This window comes from Pungitius pungitius, chromosome 18 (assembly GCF_949316345.1).
Source record: "Pungitius pungitius chromosome 18, fPunPun2.1, whole genome shotgun sequence".
NCBI classification, from domain to species: domain Eukaryota; kingdom Metazoa; phylum Chordata; class Actinopteri; order Perciformes; family Gasterosteidae; genus Pungitius; species Pungitius pungitius.
Genome location: NC_084917.1, coordinates 11,541,306 through 11,553,581, shown reverse-complemented (window position 1 = coordinate 11,553,581; position 12,276 = coordinate 11,541,306). Strand labels below are relative to the sequence as shown.

The 12,276-nt window shown below is 48.4% G+C and overlaps 1 protein-coding gene across 3 annotated transcripts; it reads left to right on the top strand.

Annotated features, from left to right (window-relative positions):
- The first annotated feature begins 106 nt into the window (after positions 1-106).
- LOC119226933 (amyloid-beta A4 precursor protein-binding family A member 1-like) lies at positions 107-12,175 on the top strand. Of its 3 annotated transcripts, none has more exons than XM_037485334.2 (13): positions 107-566; positions 3,257-5,141; positions 5,923-6,270; positions 6,688-6,727; positions 6,892-7,037; positions 8,259-8,291; positions 8,492-8,578; positions 8,679-8,879; positions 10,396-10,575; positions 10,765-10,977; positions 11,183-11,302; positions 11,467-11,607; positions 11,742-12,175. In XM_037485334.2, the coding sequence occupies exons 2-13, from the start codon at positions 3,333-3,335 to the stop codon at positions 11,811-11,813; spliced, it is 3,390 nt and encodes a 1,129-aa protein (XP_037341231.2). In that variant the 5' UTR covers positions 107-566; positions 3,257-3,332; the 3' UTR covers positions 11,814-12,175. The 3 variants fall into 3 exon arrangements, with proteins under 3 accessions (XP_037341231.2, XP_062414852.1, XP_037341233.2); XM_062558868.1 differs by lacking the exon at positions 107-566 and adding an exon at positions 1,682-1,768; XM_037485336.2 differs by lacking the exon at positions 107-566 and adding an exon at positions 2,303-2,399.
- The last annotated feature ends 101 nt before the right edge of the window (positions 12,176-12,276 follow it).

The window sequence follows — 12,276 nt, the reverse complement described above, 5'->3', positions numbered from 1 at the left end:
TAATACAGTGATTTCAGTAATGAAACGTCTCCCTGCACACAGGTGTTGCTCTTTGCTTCTGGTCACTTTACCCCCCCCCCCTCACACCGGATGTAGCGGTGCGGGACGCCGCCTTCACCATTTCACCGGCTCTTTCAGGTGCTTCCATCCCACTCGGCGGCAGCGTCGTGACGACGGGACCGATTCCCACGAGGCAGGTTTACGGCGACCCCGTCGACCCGCCGCGGCAAGACACCACGGAGCGGACGCGGCGCCGCACCGCACCGCACCGCACCGGGAGGCGGGATGACGCCGTGAAGGAGCCGCCTGCACCGGCGGCATGCGCGGTGTTTTCGCAAAGGCGCTTTGTGCGTCGTTAATCCGCTCTGATGTCACGACGCAGAAGGAGGGGCCGCTGAGCGCACCGCTCTAATCCCGAGTCAAGTTGTCTGGAGGGTCGAGCCGAGCCAAACCGAGCCGAGCCAAAGCGAGCAAGGCACGAAATACTATCGGCGCGATGTGCGCTGCAGCAGCAGCAGCAGCAGCAGCCGCCGCCGGACGCGGGCCTCTCCTCCCCTGACGCGCAGGTAAGTGTGCGCAAAGCCGCAGGGCGGAATGACAATGTGATCCGGTTGTTTTCGCTGATGGCGGATCCGACACCTGCGGAGGTTTAATCTGGACCGTCCAGGAGGCAGAGAGAGGGGCATTTACACAGCTGACCGTATGCTGCACTTTCTCCAGTTAGATGTCCGTCGTTTGAATCGTAACGCAGTGAGGACATGCTTCATATCCAGAATAACGCCGCGATTTGTTCCCCATTAAGAGCATTCCAGACAGGCGGAGGATGATCACTAACAGATAATGAACACCAATTCCAGAAAGAAGGCTTTTGCCCCTTTTTTTTAAATAATAAAATCGTTCAAGGCCGTTAGAGGGGATTTAAGAAGCCAGTAAGCCTTCAGAATAAAAGCAGTTGCCAATTTGGCACCTGTTCATGGATTAATCTTCTCTTTCTGGAGCAATGGCATAGTCCACATGTACACACAATGTAAGTATTGTGACTAGTGTGTGTGTGTGAGTGTGAGAATCATGCTGTCAAGAATATAAAGATCAGGAGAGTCCTCCAAAGTGTGGAGTTGCAGCTCAGGATATTGATTCTCGTTATTGGTCAGTCATTTTATAATATAAGGAAATGGAAAATGGCAAACATGATGAGCAGAGCCCCAATAAATCCTCCCACTTGAGAAGCCCGGATGAGGTTATGTTTGACACCTTTGCTTCAAACACATTATCACAGTTGTTTAAATGTCTGCTGGTTGAGTTATGGATTAGTCATGCAATCAATTTATTGTTCAAGCACTAGGACGAATGTTACAGGTTAGCGCAGTATGAGGGCCTGGGTATCGGGCAACATTTAAACTAATTTAATCTAATCATGTAATACGAGGCTACCAGTTGCATAATGCATTTGGTCATTAATGTTGCCTTTTTAATAACACTAGACCGCCCAGCCTGTTTACGTCATCCGTACTGAGATATATTATTTTTTTTGAAGTCAATTTCTCTCCATATATTTTTACAGCAAAGCAAATAACAATGCATGACGCACCGGCCTCTGTGGGGGAAAGGAGATGCGTACTGAATACGAGTCCAGCAATTCACTACTGTCCAACTCTCATTTCCACAGCTTGCTAAAGCACAACACGTCTCCAATTATATCTAAAAAAGGCTCTAAATGCTTCACCCGATTCATGTTTTGAAGGTCCCTCAGCTTGTTTGATTGTCCATGGTGAGTAACCTGAACATCCACGTCCCCCAACCCCCCCCCCCCCCCCCCCCCTAAACAGCCATATCTACTTTGTATTGCTATTGAGCCATAATGGGGGGCTCATAAATAAGAAAGGTGCAGGCTAAGAAAAGGTGTGGTCCATCCTGGTGTATAGCCGTATAGCACACATGCGTTGTTGTCTGTGTCTGCATGTCTGTGATCGGCGAGTTAATGGGCTAGAAAATCTCCTCCCCCCCCCCCCCTCCCCTCCGACCCCCACAGCTTTCACCACAGCCTGACAGATGGAAGTACGGTGCTCCGCTCTACAGGCGCCCGTACGTTTCGCTGCCAGGGCCATCTGTGTCCCCCCTCCCTCGATGAGCCATTGTCAGAGAGGGACATGAGCCACCCGGGGAGTCCGCCTTCGCTCCTGCTGTGCCCCCTTTTATGTTCCCTCCCCAGAGTTTGTGGCTTGTGCTCAGATTACAGGATCCACATTAACCTTCGCCCTCCGTGTCTTCTCTCTCCGTCCACTTTAACAATCCATCTGCACGTATGGAGTGACCACCACGTACGTGTCTGCAAGCAGCTCTCCTGAGACACATGGAGTAGCAATAACAAGGAATGCGTTTGAGCTGTCGTATGCGCCTACGTAAGCAAGCGCGAGCCTTTTTGCTCTTTAAATCCGACTCTATGATTGTCCTCCATTGGTGACCTTTTTCCGGAGCCAGTTTACTATTCCTGGAGCATCTAGAAGGATCCCAGTGTCCTTTTGCAGCGCGTTGACCTCAGATGGGTAAATCCTGTGATAACTGATGGATACCCTGATAGCCCCGTCATATTAAATAAGTACCAAAACTGGGTTTCTCACTTAGAGGGCTTTATTATTCAGATGGCCGCCCTATCCATCTCTCCCTGTCAAGTCTTATCTGCTACCAGAGAGACTCCTCTCCTTGTACTAATGCCCTGCATCCTCCTCCTCCTCCTCCTCCTTTCATCCTTTTATTTCTTCTCGTCCTGTGCCATCTGCCAGCTGCTGATGGATGGATGGATGGATGAATGTGGTGCAGATTAAAGTGCCCTGCATACCCAGATGAAACCCAGAGGATTTAGGTTTTTACTATTCGCACTAGACAGGGAGTCCCCGGCCTGATACCCAACGTCACTGTAATAGTTCCTTTCTGTGTGGGGAGAAGGGGTTGATTAGCCATAGTAGCATGCCAACCTTTAAGGGAATGCAAACTTGATGAAAACATCATGTTAAACTCTGTTTTGTTGTTAATATAATGTACTTGTTCCATCTGCCAGAAAGATGTCATTCACTTATGATGACGGTTATTTACGACGCCAAGGCCATATAGGCACCCGTGAAAACGATAGCCATCACGCGATTACCTTTTACCTACCTACCATTCTTCATTCTATATACCATGTGAACAGAAACCATTGCAAAAAACTCCGACATCTTGGTGTATAATTAAATGTTTCTTGTTTGTCCATCTCTCCCAGGCTATGCTATGAGCGGGGTTTTCTTGGAGACAAGAGGAGCATGTTCTGAAGCTTGGAGTCGGACCACACCCCAGCCATGAGCCACAGGTATCAGGGAGAGCCATGCAGGGAAGCGGGCGAGGAGCACAAAGGGCCTCCTAGGAGCAGGCAGACCAACGGGACGTCACCCGGGGAACCTCCTGTACGCCGGTCCTGGAGGCCGTGTCAGATGGTCAATCAGGATGGAGAACTCGATCCCCATCACCACCATCAACACCATCATCAGCCTTCTCACAGACACCACGCGCCCCCGAGTCACGGACCCCCTCGGCATCGCAGGCGGTCCTCATCAGGGCAGAGCCCCGGCCTGGTGGCTGCTTCCAGCCCCGATGGCGGCGACAGTCGAGACGCCGAGGCTCATCCTGTCCCGCAACCCCGCACTGCCGTCACCCGTTACCGCCGCCATGGCGACCCTAACCCCAGGCCCAGAGGTCACAGACAAAGGCAGCCCGTCAGAGCGATGCAAGACTCTTCACCTGGTGTGGATGAGCAGGCGGCAACGCAACGCACCCCTGATAATTCTGTAACCGACCAATTGCAGGACGAGGGATCCCCTCGCCAGAGTCCTGCTGCAGTCGTCACCCCTACAGAGCTCTCCCCCGGTCCTGCAACTAATAAAATGCCACTTCACCCGCAACATGCTCCTACAGCTTCGGCAGAAGAGGACCTCCAGGAGCTTAAAGTGGAGTGTGAAGTGGAATTGGAGGCAGTTGAGGAGAGGCATGAAGATCGAGAACGGACTGAGGAGGACGGAGACCACTGCTCAACCGCAGGTCACTCCAGCTGCAGCCACAATGACCTGCAGGCAGGCGATGACAAAGCAGAGGAACATGCAGAGAAGGACGAGGAGGTTCCGGAAGGAGTGTTGGACGACGTAGCGGAGGATGTTGCAGCTCAGGGAAGTGAATTCACAGATCTCTGTTCCGACACAGAGAGCGCTGCTTCGCTCAGTTTGGACGGACCTCTCCACAGCCCGCCGCCACTGCACTCACCAACCCCTCCTTCGTCCCCGGATGTTCCACCTTTCCCTCAGCTCGACCACCTCAGCGAGGACACCAGTTTGAGTCCTCTACCCGACAATGACCTGCTACCGGAAGATGAGGACGAGGATGAAGATGAGGATTGCTCCGAGTCGTTCACTTCCTGCGCCGACTCTTATCCTAAAACCTATGCAGACTTTTATACAGAGTCCCACCAAAAGTCGTACCCAGAGCCCGTCTACGAGTCGTACTCTGAACCAAAATGCCATCCCAACTCTTTCCCTGAGCCCCTTAAGACCTCGTACCCCGAGTTACACAGAGAACCTCGCAGGCCAGCTGGCTGGAGGATGGAGTCCAACGATGTCCAGCAGGAGCCTTTTAGGAGCCACGGCCAGGAGGATGTGCAACAAGGGGCTCCATCCACCAAGGGCCCCCATTGCGCCCCTAGGCAGGGCAGGGGCCGAGGCCCACACCACTCCCCTCTCAACCGCTCCGTTGGCTGCCGGCTGCACCACTACGACGGCCAGTCTGACGGCGAGGGGGAAAGTCCCGCCCCCAGGAGTCGCGGTCAGCTGCCCAGGCGAGCAGAAGCTCCGGCCAAGAGCCCCTCGTCTGGACAGACGGGCTCAGGAGAGGCCCCGGAGGAGCGCAACGTGGAGGGGCTTCAGGGGGAAAAGGGTACGAGGGGCTCGGGGGACGCCATCGTCCTGGCGATCAAAGACATCAAGGAGGCGATTGAGGAGGTAAAGATAAAGGCCGTGCGCTCCCCCTACACACCGGACAAGCCCGCGGAGCCGATTTGGGTGATGAGGCAGGAGGCGAGCCCCGTGGAGGAGGTGTGTCCACTGCAGCCTACAGCTGCTCATGTGAGTATGACGTAAAATGACTCAAGTATTTCTCACAAAGGACTCTCAGCAAAAGGATCAGCTCCCCTTTACAATTTCACATGGAAAGAATTGCAACATTTTTAGTCTGAATTGGCTCATTCAAAGGCTACCAGATGCTGCACTTTTCTTATAGAAAATAAGAAGAAATTTGGAAATGCATTGTTTGTCCCGTTTTAAGAGTTTGTTGCAGATCATAAAAAACTTTAAAAAAAGTTATTTTTCACTTTTCTGCAGATCTGGTAATTGTTGCACTGCCGCTGCAACAATTGAGTCATAAAAGAATAGTTTCACTATTTTGGAGAATATGACTTTTTGCTTTCTTTTTAAGACTGGACTGAGAAGACCTGATCGGTCGTTATGTCTTATGCATTACTAATGCTTTGAGCCTTTTGTTTTAATGGAACAGAGATGTAAAAGTGACCACTTAAGGGTTTAATGATTATCAGTACTTATTTCTTGATTTTGCTTAGTGCTTTTCTTATTTTATCTCTGAAAATATTGAACTGTACTTTCAAGACAGTGCTGATGAGTTCCACTGCCCAAGGAGGTCTGCAGGTTTACAAGAATTCAATTAGATTTCATTGCAAGTTTTACAAGTTTTATATCCCCGGCTCCCATTTCTTTTTCATGTTAAATGCTCACATCCTGAATCGTTTATTCCCGGAATAAGATGTCAGCTGAGTTGCAGTATATTAACTGCAGTTTATAAGGAGTGCTTTAGAAGAAAAACAACTTGCTCTCCTCTGTTTCATTCTCTCAGTCTTCTCCTCACTCCCCGGCTCAGTCGGTGTCCGAGTCTCCCCCCCGCTATGCATCACTTCCAGTTCGGGGGCCGGTCAGTCCGCTGCGAACCGAGTCACTCGGAGCGCATCATCCTCAGCATTTCCACCAACCGCAGCCCCAACTCAACCATCACCACCACCAGGGCCACCATTCACAGCAGAGGGACCCGGCGAGGCCGGCGCACACATATGCCGCACCGCAACCCCTACCCCTTAATCAGCATCAGCAACGTCAACACCAGAATCAACATCAACAGCTGCTAGCTCAGCGGGCGCGACCGCAAGGCCAGCCGCAGTCTCCTCCGCAGCAGCCGACTCTCCAAGAAGTGAGAATTTGTGAATAACCATCTGCAAATCCTTCAAAATATAGATTAAAAAAAATGTTCCAGAGCTTGGCTGAAACTAATTACTTTTGGTTTTAGTATCAAAGTAACCGTTTGACCCTTTCCTGCACATCCATTGGTTCACTGCAAACAGCAACCTCCAAGAGCTCATTTCCTATTACTTTTAGTTAAATGCTGCTAATTTAAAAAATGTAGACTACTACAGGAGAAAAATGGAATGGCGTCCGGTTGTAGACCACTAGTGGTCGTTCATAAAGTCAATGGCAACATTCTGCAAAGGCAAGCATCTTTTACTAGTGTTTATTCTTCCAGCAGTAAATGGCCTGCGAAATATAAATGAGTTTGGGGAGACCAAAGTGAGGAGGGTAATACAGTTTTCCCTTTGTTTTGCTTTCTCAGCTTCGCAGATCTCTTCCTCCATTTCCAACATTTGTTGACGGTGGGTGGACTCTCATGGTACACTTATAGTATCATTGTCAGTACTTCTTTCCATATTTTGAAATTGTTGTTGACACTGTTCTCATATTTGAAAAATGCACCTGTATAGTGGCTGTCTAGCATGTACTGGTCTATAAATGTAACGAGTGCTCTTGGTTCATGCAGTCCCGGGACCATGCGACCCAGAGGACCTCATTGACGGCATCATCTTTGCAGCGACCTACCTGGGCTGCACCCACCTGCTGTCAGAAAGGACGCCCTCAAAGAGCGCCCGCATGCAGCAGGCGCAGGAGGCTATGAGCAGAGTCCGGGTGAGAGCAAACAACGGACTTTTTGAATTCTTCTTCATAGTGAAGAAAGTGCCCCATGAAACTATTCTGGGTGCTATAGGAACACATTACTTTACCTTCTAGTGAGCAGTGATCATCTTCATTTTGCATCCTCACTGGCAAGTGTAGTGTCATCTGAGTGTAATCTTCTAAAATTATGCTCTTAATAAATAAATATATGAATATATATATATATATATATATATATATATATATATATTAATGACACAGTGGACACAGTTTTATATTTTTGAGATCACAGGCATTTTCATTTTCTGGAAAGGCACAGCCATAAGAAACTGGAATGTCTTGCTCTGCACAAGGACTGTTTAACTGTGCTCAAAGTTTATCGGATCAGGACACACGAAAAAAGGGAGCGAATATTATTTTGAGAGATACCTGATCATGTCTTTTGTTTTTTGCAGATATTAAATGCAGATCATTGATGATCCATATTGCTAGATACAGGTCCCTTTTTGTTGTTTTATTATAGCACCAATCGCTGAACAGAAAGCATAAAAGCTGATGTCCTGATCTACTAGGAGCTCAAAGTTCAAATCCTCGGTTTGGAGATACAATTTCTAGCTGACTTTTACATCATTGCTGATGTAACTGAGCTTCGCTTTATATTTGGTCTGAGAAATTCTCAGCAGGCGACACAGCCAGCAGGCAAAAAGTCTCCGGGTTTGTGCACGATGGATCATTCACACATCACCGCTCCGGATCTACAGCCGGACTGGGTTTTCTCCTCGTAGCCAATGGACGTTATATAAGTTGAAAAGCAAGGCTGTGATGCCCTGGAGCCTGTAACCCTGCTTTATGCTACAGTCACAGTGCATAATGTCACAGTGCATAATGTCACACGCGTAACGCAAAGAGAAAAGAAAGTGCTACTTTAATCACGGTGATTAAACAAAGTACATTGGAGTGTGTACCTACATGCCTTTTTAAATTCGACATGGTAGATAAATATTGTGTGTGTGTGACAGACGAGGAATATTCTGATCACTGTAAAGGCCTCTGGCAGCCTGCTGTCGTCTGACGGTCAAATCTCTGTCCTCCCACACGCACATCCACAAAACACACCTTAAGGTCCTTTGGTCCCTTGATGTTGGATTTGAGACGGGCGATTTAGGTCGTTGTCGATCAACCCAAAAAGCTCTTTTCTTTTACATTGATGTCTTGATGCATCTCTCGTCACAGGCCGCCCAGAAGCAGGCGAAGAACAGGAAAAGGGTAAGCTGCTTTAGTCTCTTTGCGTCTGTATTTCTTGTAAAAAGATGCCCTGTAAGTACATAAATTTGACGTTGAAATGCTTCTGTTTGAGGAGAACATTTGCGCAGGTGATTTTATAGGTTTCCCCTGGTTTATCATATTTGGATATGTCGCTTCTTCGGCTCACTTCTGCTCCTTGTTGTTCCTCTCCGGCCCCGCAGAGCCCCGACAGCGAGGCTCCGGCCACCGCCGAGGTCGATCTGTTTATGTCCACGCAGAGGATCAAAGTCCTCAATGCAGACACTCAGGTACACGAGAGACGGTGCCTCACCAGAACCTCGGGGCATCTCTTGGGGGAAGATGTCATCGCACAAAGAAAATGTAATCCCCTCCTTTTTGGATCACCAGGAGTCCTTGATGGACCTGCCACTGAGGACGATCTCCTACATCGCGGACATCGGTAACATGGTGGTGCTGATGGCCCGGGGGAAGATGGTGCGCTCCCGCAGCGCACAGGACAACTTGGACCACGCAGCGGAGCAAACCACCATGACGCACGACGACAGGCGGCTGTACAGGATGATCTGCCATGTCTTCGAGTCCGAGGATGTGAGTTCTTATTCTCCTAAACTATACATGTGAATTATACTGTTTGGAAGCTTGTATCGGGGGACACTTGCTAGCAGTGAGGAGCCCTGTGAGCGCGCCCATCCCTCCAGCTGGTGCGGGGGGTGGAGCTGTTCTAGTTCGTTTTTTGCAGATGACATGACCTTCAGCATGCACTGAGTGGGTTTGCAACAGAGGGTGAAGTGGTCAGGATGAGTGGGAGTTTAATTTTTTTATTTTTTGCAGGAAAACGCTAAATTGGGCCTAGTGGATGAGTAGTGAGTCACTGCCACAAGCGAGGGAGAACCACTCAAACTCTCTCTGCGTCTTGTTCAAGAGTGAGGGCAAGATGGAGCGTGAGAAGTGTAGGTTCAGCTGCTGACGTGACGAGGCAAAGTTCTTGATTCACCATCTGCACCCCCCCCCCCCCCTTCACCTCCGGTCATGAGCTCTGGGTAGTGGCCGAAAGAATGAGATTGCGGATATAAGCGGCAAAGAAGGAGCCTCCTTCATGGGTTAGAGGTGCAGAACTGTGATGGTTCTCTGATCAGGAGGCCATGCACCCTTTTTTTTCCCTTGCACTTCCAAATTGTAAGGGGCCCAGTGGTGGACCCAAACACGCTGGAGAGGGTACCCGTCTGCTCAGGTGACATTGAGGTTCCCTCACTGTAGTGCATAGCACTTCAGTTTCTGGGAGAACAACTTTGTTGCAGCTGAAAAAGTCCTTTGCTCCCTGAACAATAGGATCAAATGTCTCCTTAACACAAAGGAGAGGGCTTTCATTGCAAATCATTAGTCCAAAAGGACTTGAAGAGGAAACTGAGAGAGGCCTCAACTACAGGGGTCCGATGGAGGTCAAACACAGAAGCAGGAAACCACCGAGAATCTCATCCTTTGACTTGTCCAGTGTTTATTTTGCACCAAAACACTGGCAATGCGACTGCGTCAATAAAAGTAAATTCATTGTATTACTGGAAAGGTTTTTAACAAGTGATTCAATTGCATAGTAGGCATATAAAAAATAATTATCTGAGGACAGCATATTATTTTGGCAGTCACATCCATTTTATAGTACATCCTAATATCGTACAGTGTGTTTATTTATGTATTTATATTTAATGCTGAGATGATGAAAGCCCAAGTACTGTATCTAAAACATTGTATGTTTAAAAATGTCCATAGCTCAGGAGGTATAAAACAAATCATCATTAACTAGTCAATAAAATGGCAAGTTATAAATTCTTTGTTTAAAAAGTCAGTTTAGTATGTTGAAGAAATTATTTGTAGTTAAATCAAAACTTGAACAAAAGCGATATATATATATATATAATTATATATACATACATGCACACATTAGTAGTAGAGCTATAAATAGGAAGTTTTTACTCTCTGGTCTTCAAACATATGAAAGGACTGTAAGCGACACCTGCCTCAATTAGAGCACTGACAGAACTTTTAATAGGAGATTACCCAAGCTGAACAATCAATGCACTTTCCTCCTCCTCTCCCTCTCCTTCAGGCTCAGCTCATAGCTCAGTCCATCGGCCAGTCCTTCAGCGTCGCCTACCAGGAGTTCCTCAGGGCCAACGGCATCGACCCCGAAGACCTGAGCCAGAGGGAGTACAGCGACCTGCTCAACACTCAGGACATGTACAACGACGACCTCATCCACTTCTCCAAGTCGGAGAACTGCAAGGATGTAAGTGAGCCAGTAGGTGGCAGCACAATCACAGGTGGTGGTTCCCTTCCTTCTACTGGAGTTGAACAGTGTTCCACACGTTGACCTTGGCGTTTTGTTTGCTGAAAGTTACGTACGTGCAAAGAACCCCCGCATTCAGGTTGGATCACGTTATCACAAGAGATTTGAATAGTGAATGTTCCCTGGCAGGTTTACATTGAGAAGCAGAAAGGAGAGATTCTGGGTGTGGTGATAGTCGAGTCGGGCTGGGGGTCCATCCTCCCCACCGTCATCATTGCCAGCATGATGCATGCTGGGCCGGCGGAGAAGTCCAGTCGACTCCACATTGGAGACCAGATCATGACCATCAATGGGACGAGTCTGGTGGGTCTACCGCTCAGCACCTGCCAGAGCATCATCAAGGTACTTTGATCCACAAGTGTTTCTCAGAAACTTCTTGTATTAAGCAGATCTATTTCAAAATGCAAGATGCACTTTGTTTTACAAATGATATCCATCTTCCAGTTGTATTAGTTACTATACAATAAGCAGTAATTTAGTGTGTCTGTAGACTAAGAACAAGTGTTGTAACCCAGGACAACCGTACCCGTTGATGTGTTACCTTCAGGGTCTGAAGTCTCAGTCCAGGATCAAGATGAACATAGTCAGGTGTCCTCCTGTCACCATGGTGCTCATCCGCAGGCCGGACCTCAGATACCAGCTGGGCTTCAGCGTCCAGAACGGCATCGTGAGTGTGCTCTCATGCCGCTGCTCTCTTTCAACGATTTGAGCTCTTATTTTGGCGGGAGCGCTTTAAAACCCACAGTCCCTGGCGGCCACGGAGCAGCGGTTGTGTTCAAGGACACGTATTACTTTGAGTTCACGCTCCTTGTTTTTTCTTAACTGGCACAGATCTGCAGCCTGATGAGGGGGGGCATCGCGGAGAGGGGAGGAGTCCGCGTCGGTCACCGCATCATCGAGATCAACAGCCAGAGCGTGGTGGCGACGCCCCACGAGAAGATCGTCCAGATCCTGTCCAACGCCATGGGAGAGGTCCGAGCAATTCCGTCTTTAGAAACAACCCCTGTGATCCGATTGGTTGTTTGACAATGAGCTGTGACGGCTGTTTTTTTTTTAAAGAAACCTCATGTTCTTAATTCCCATCGTTTGGCTTCTTTCTGCTGCAGATCCACATGAAGACGATGCCGGCAGCCATGTACCGTCTGCTCACCGCCCAGGAGCAGCCGGTCTACATCTGAACCAACACGTCCCCTCACGCGTCCCGCTTTCAGTTGTTTGATTGTTGTTTGTTTTCACTTGACTTGCCTTAATCTGTACAGTACACTGTCATGGAAATCTACAGTGTGGCAGCAGAACAGATTATCTCACCTGGCCGAGTGTTAATGTGACGTGTTATGTTTGACCAAAGAGAAGTAGTGGATCTTATTGTGTGTAATTTAAGTTTCAAGCAGAGTAAATAATACCTTTTCGGTTTAATAGCTGTACTATCTGAATGTACTCATGTCGGACCTATAAATAATCAGGGCAACCCAGATACATTTTAAACGGAAGTATTCAAGTTAGAAAGGGGAATGCATGTACAATAAACTAATGAAACGATGCAGTGTCGGTAAACTCTGGTTTGTTCTATTCAACAGAACCGAGCGCTGTTCTTTCAGAAAAATGTTCAAGTGGGACAAGAAACAATCGAGGTATGCAAGA

What these genes read in the sequence shown, in the direction of transcription:
- LOC119226933 (XM_037485334.2), top strand. Translation starts at nt 3,333, where the DNA reads ATGAGCCACAGGTATCAGGGAGAGCCATGCAGGGAAGCGGGCGAGGAG. An exon ending in ATTTCCAACATTTGTTGACG is followed by an intron (nt 6,728 to 6,891) that starts GTGGGTGGACTC and finishes TGGTTCATGCAG; the next exon opens with TCCCGGGACCATGCGACCCA. An exon ending in TGTCCAACGCCATGGGAGAG is followed by an intron (nt 11,608 to 11,741) that starts GTCCGAGCAATT and finishes TTTCTGCTGCAG; the next exon opens with ATCCACATGAAGACGATGCC.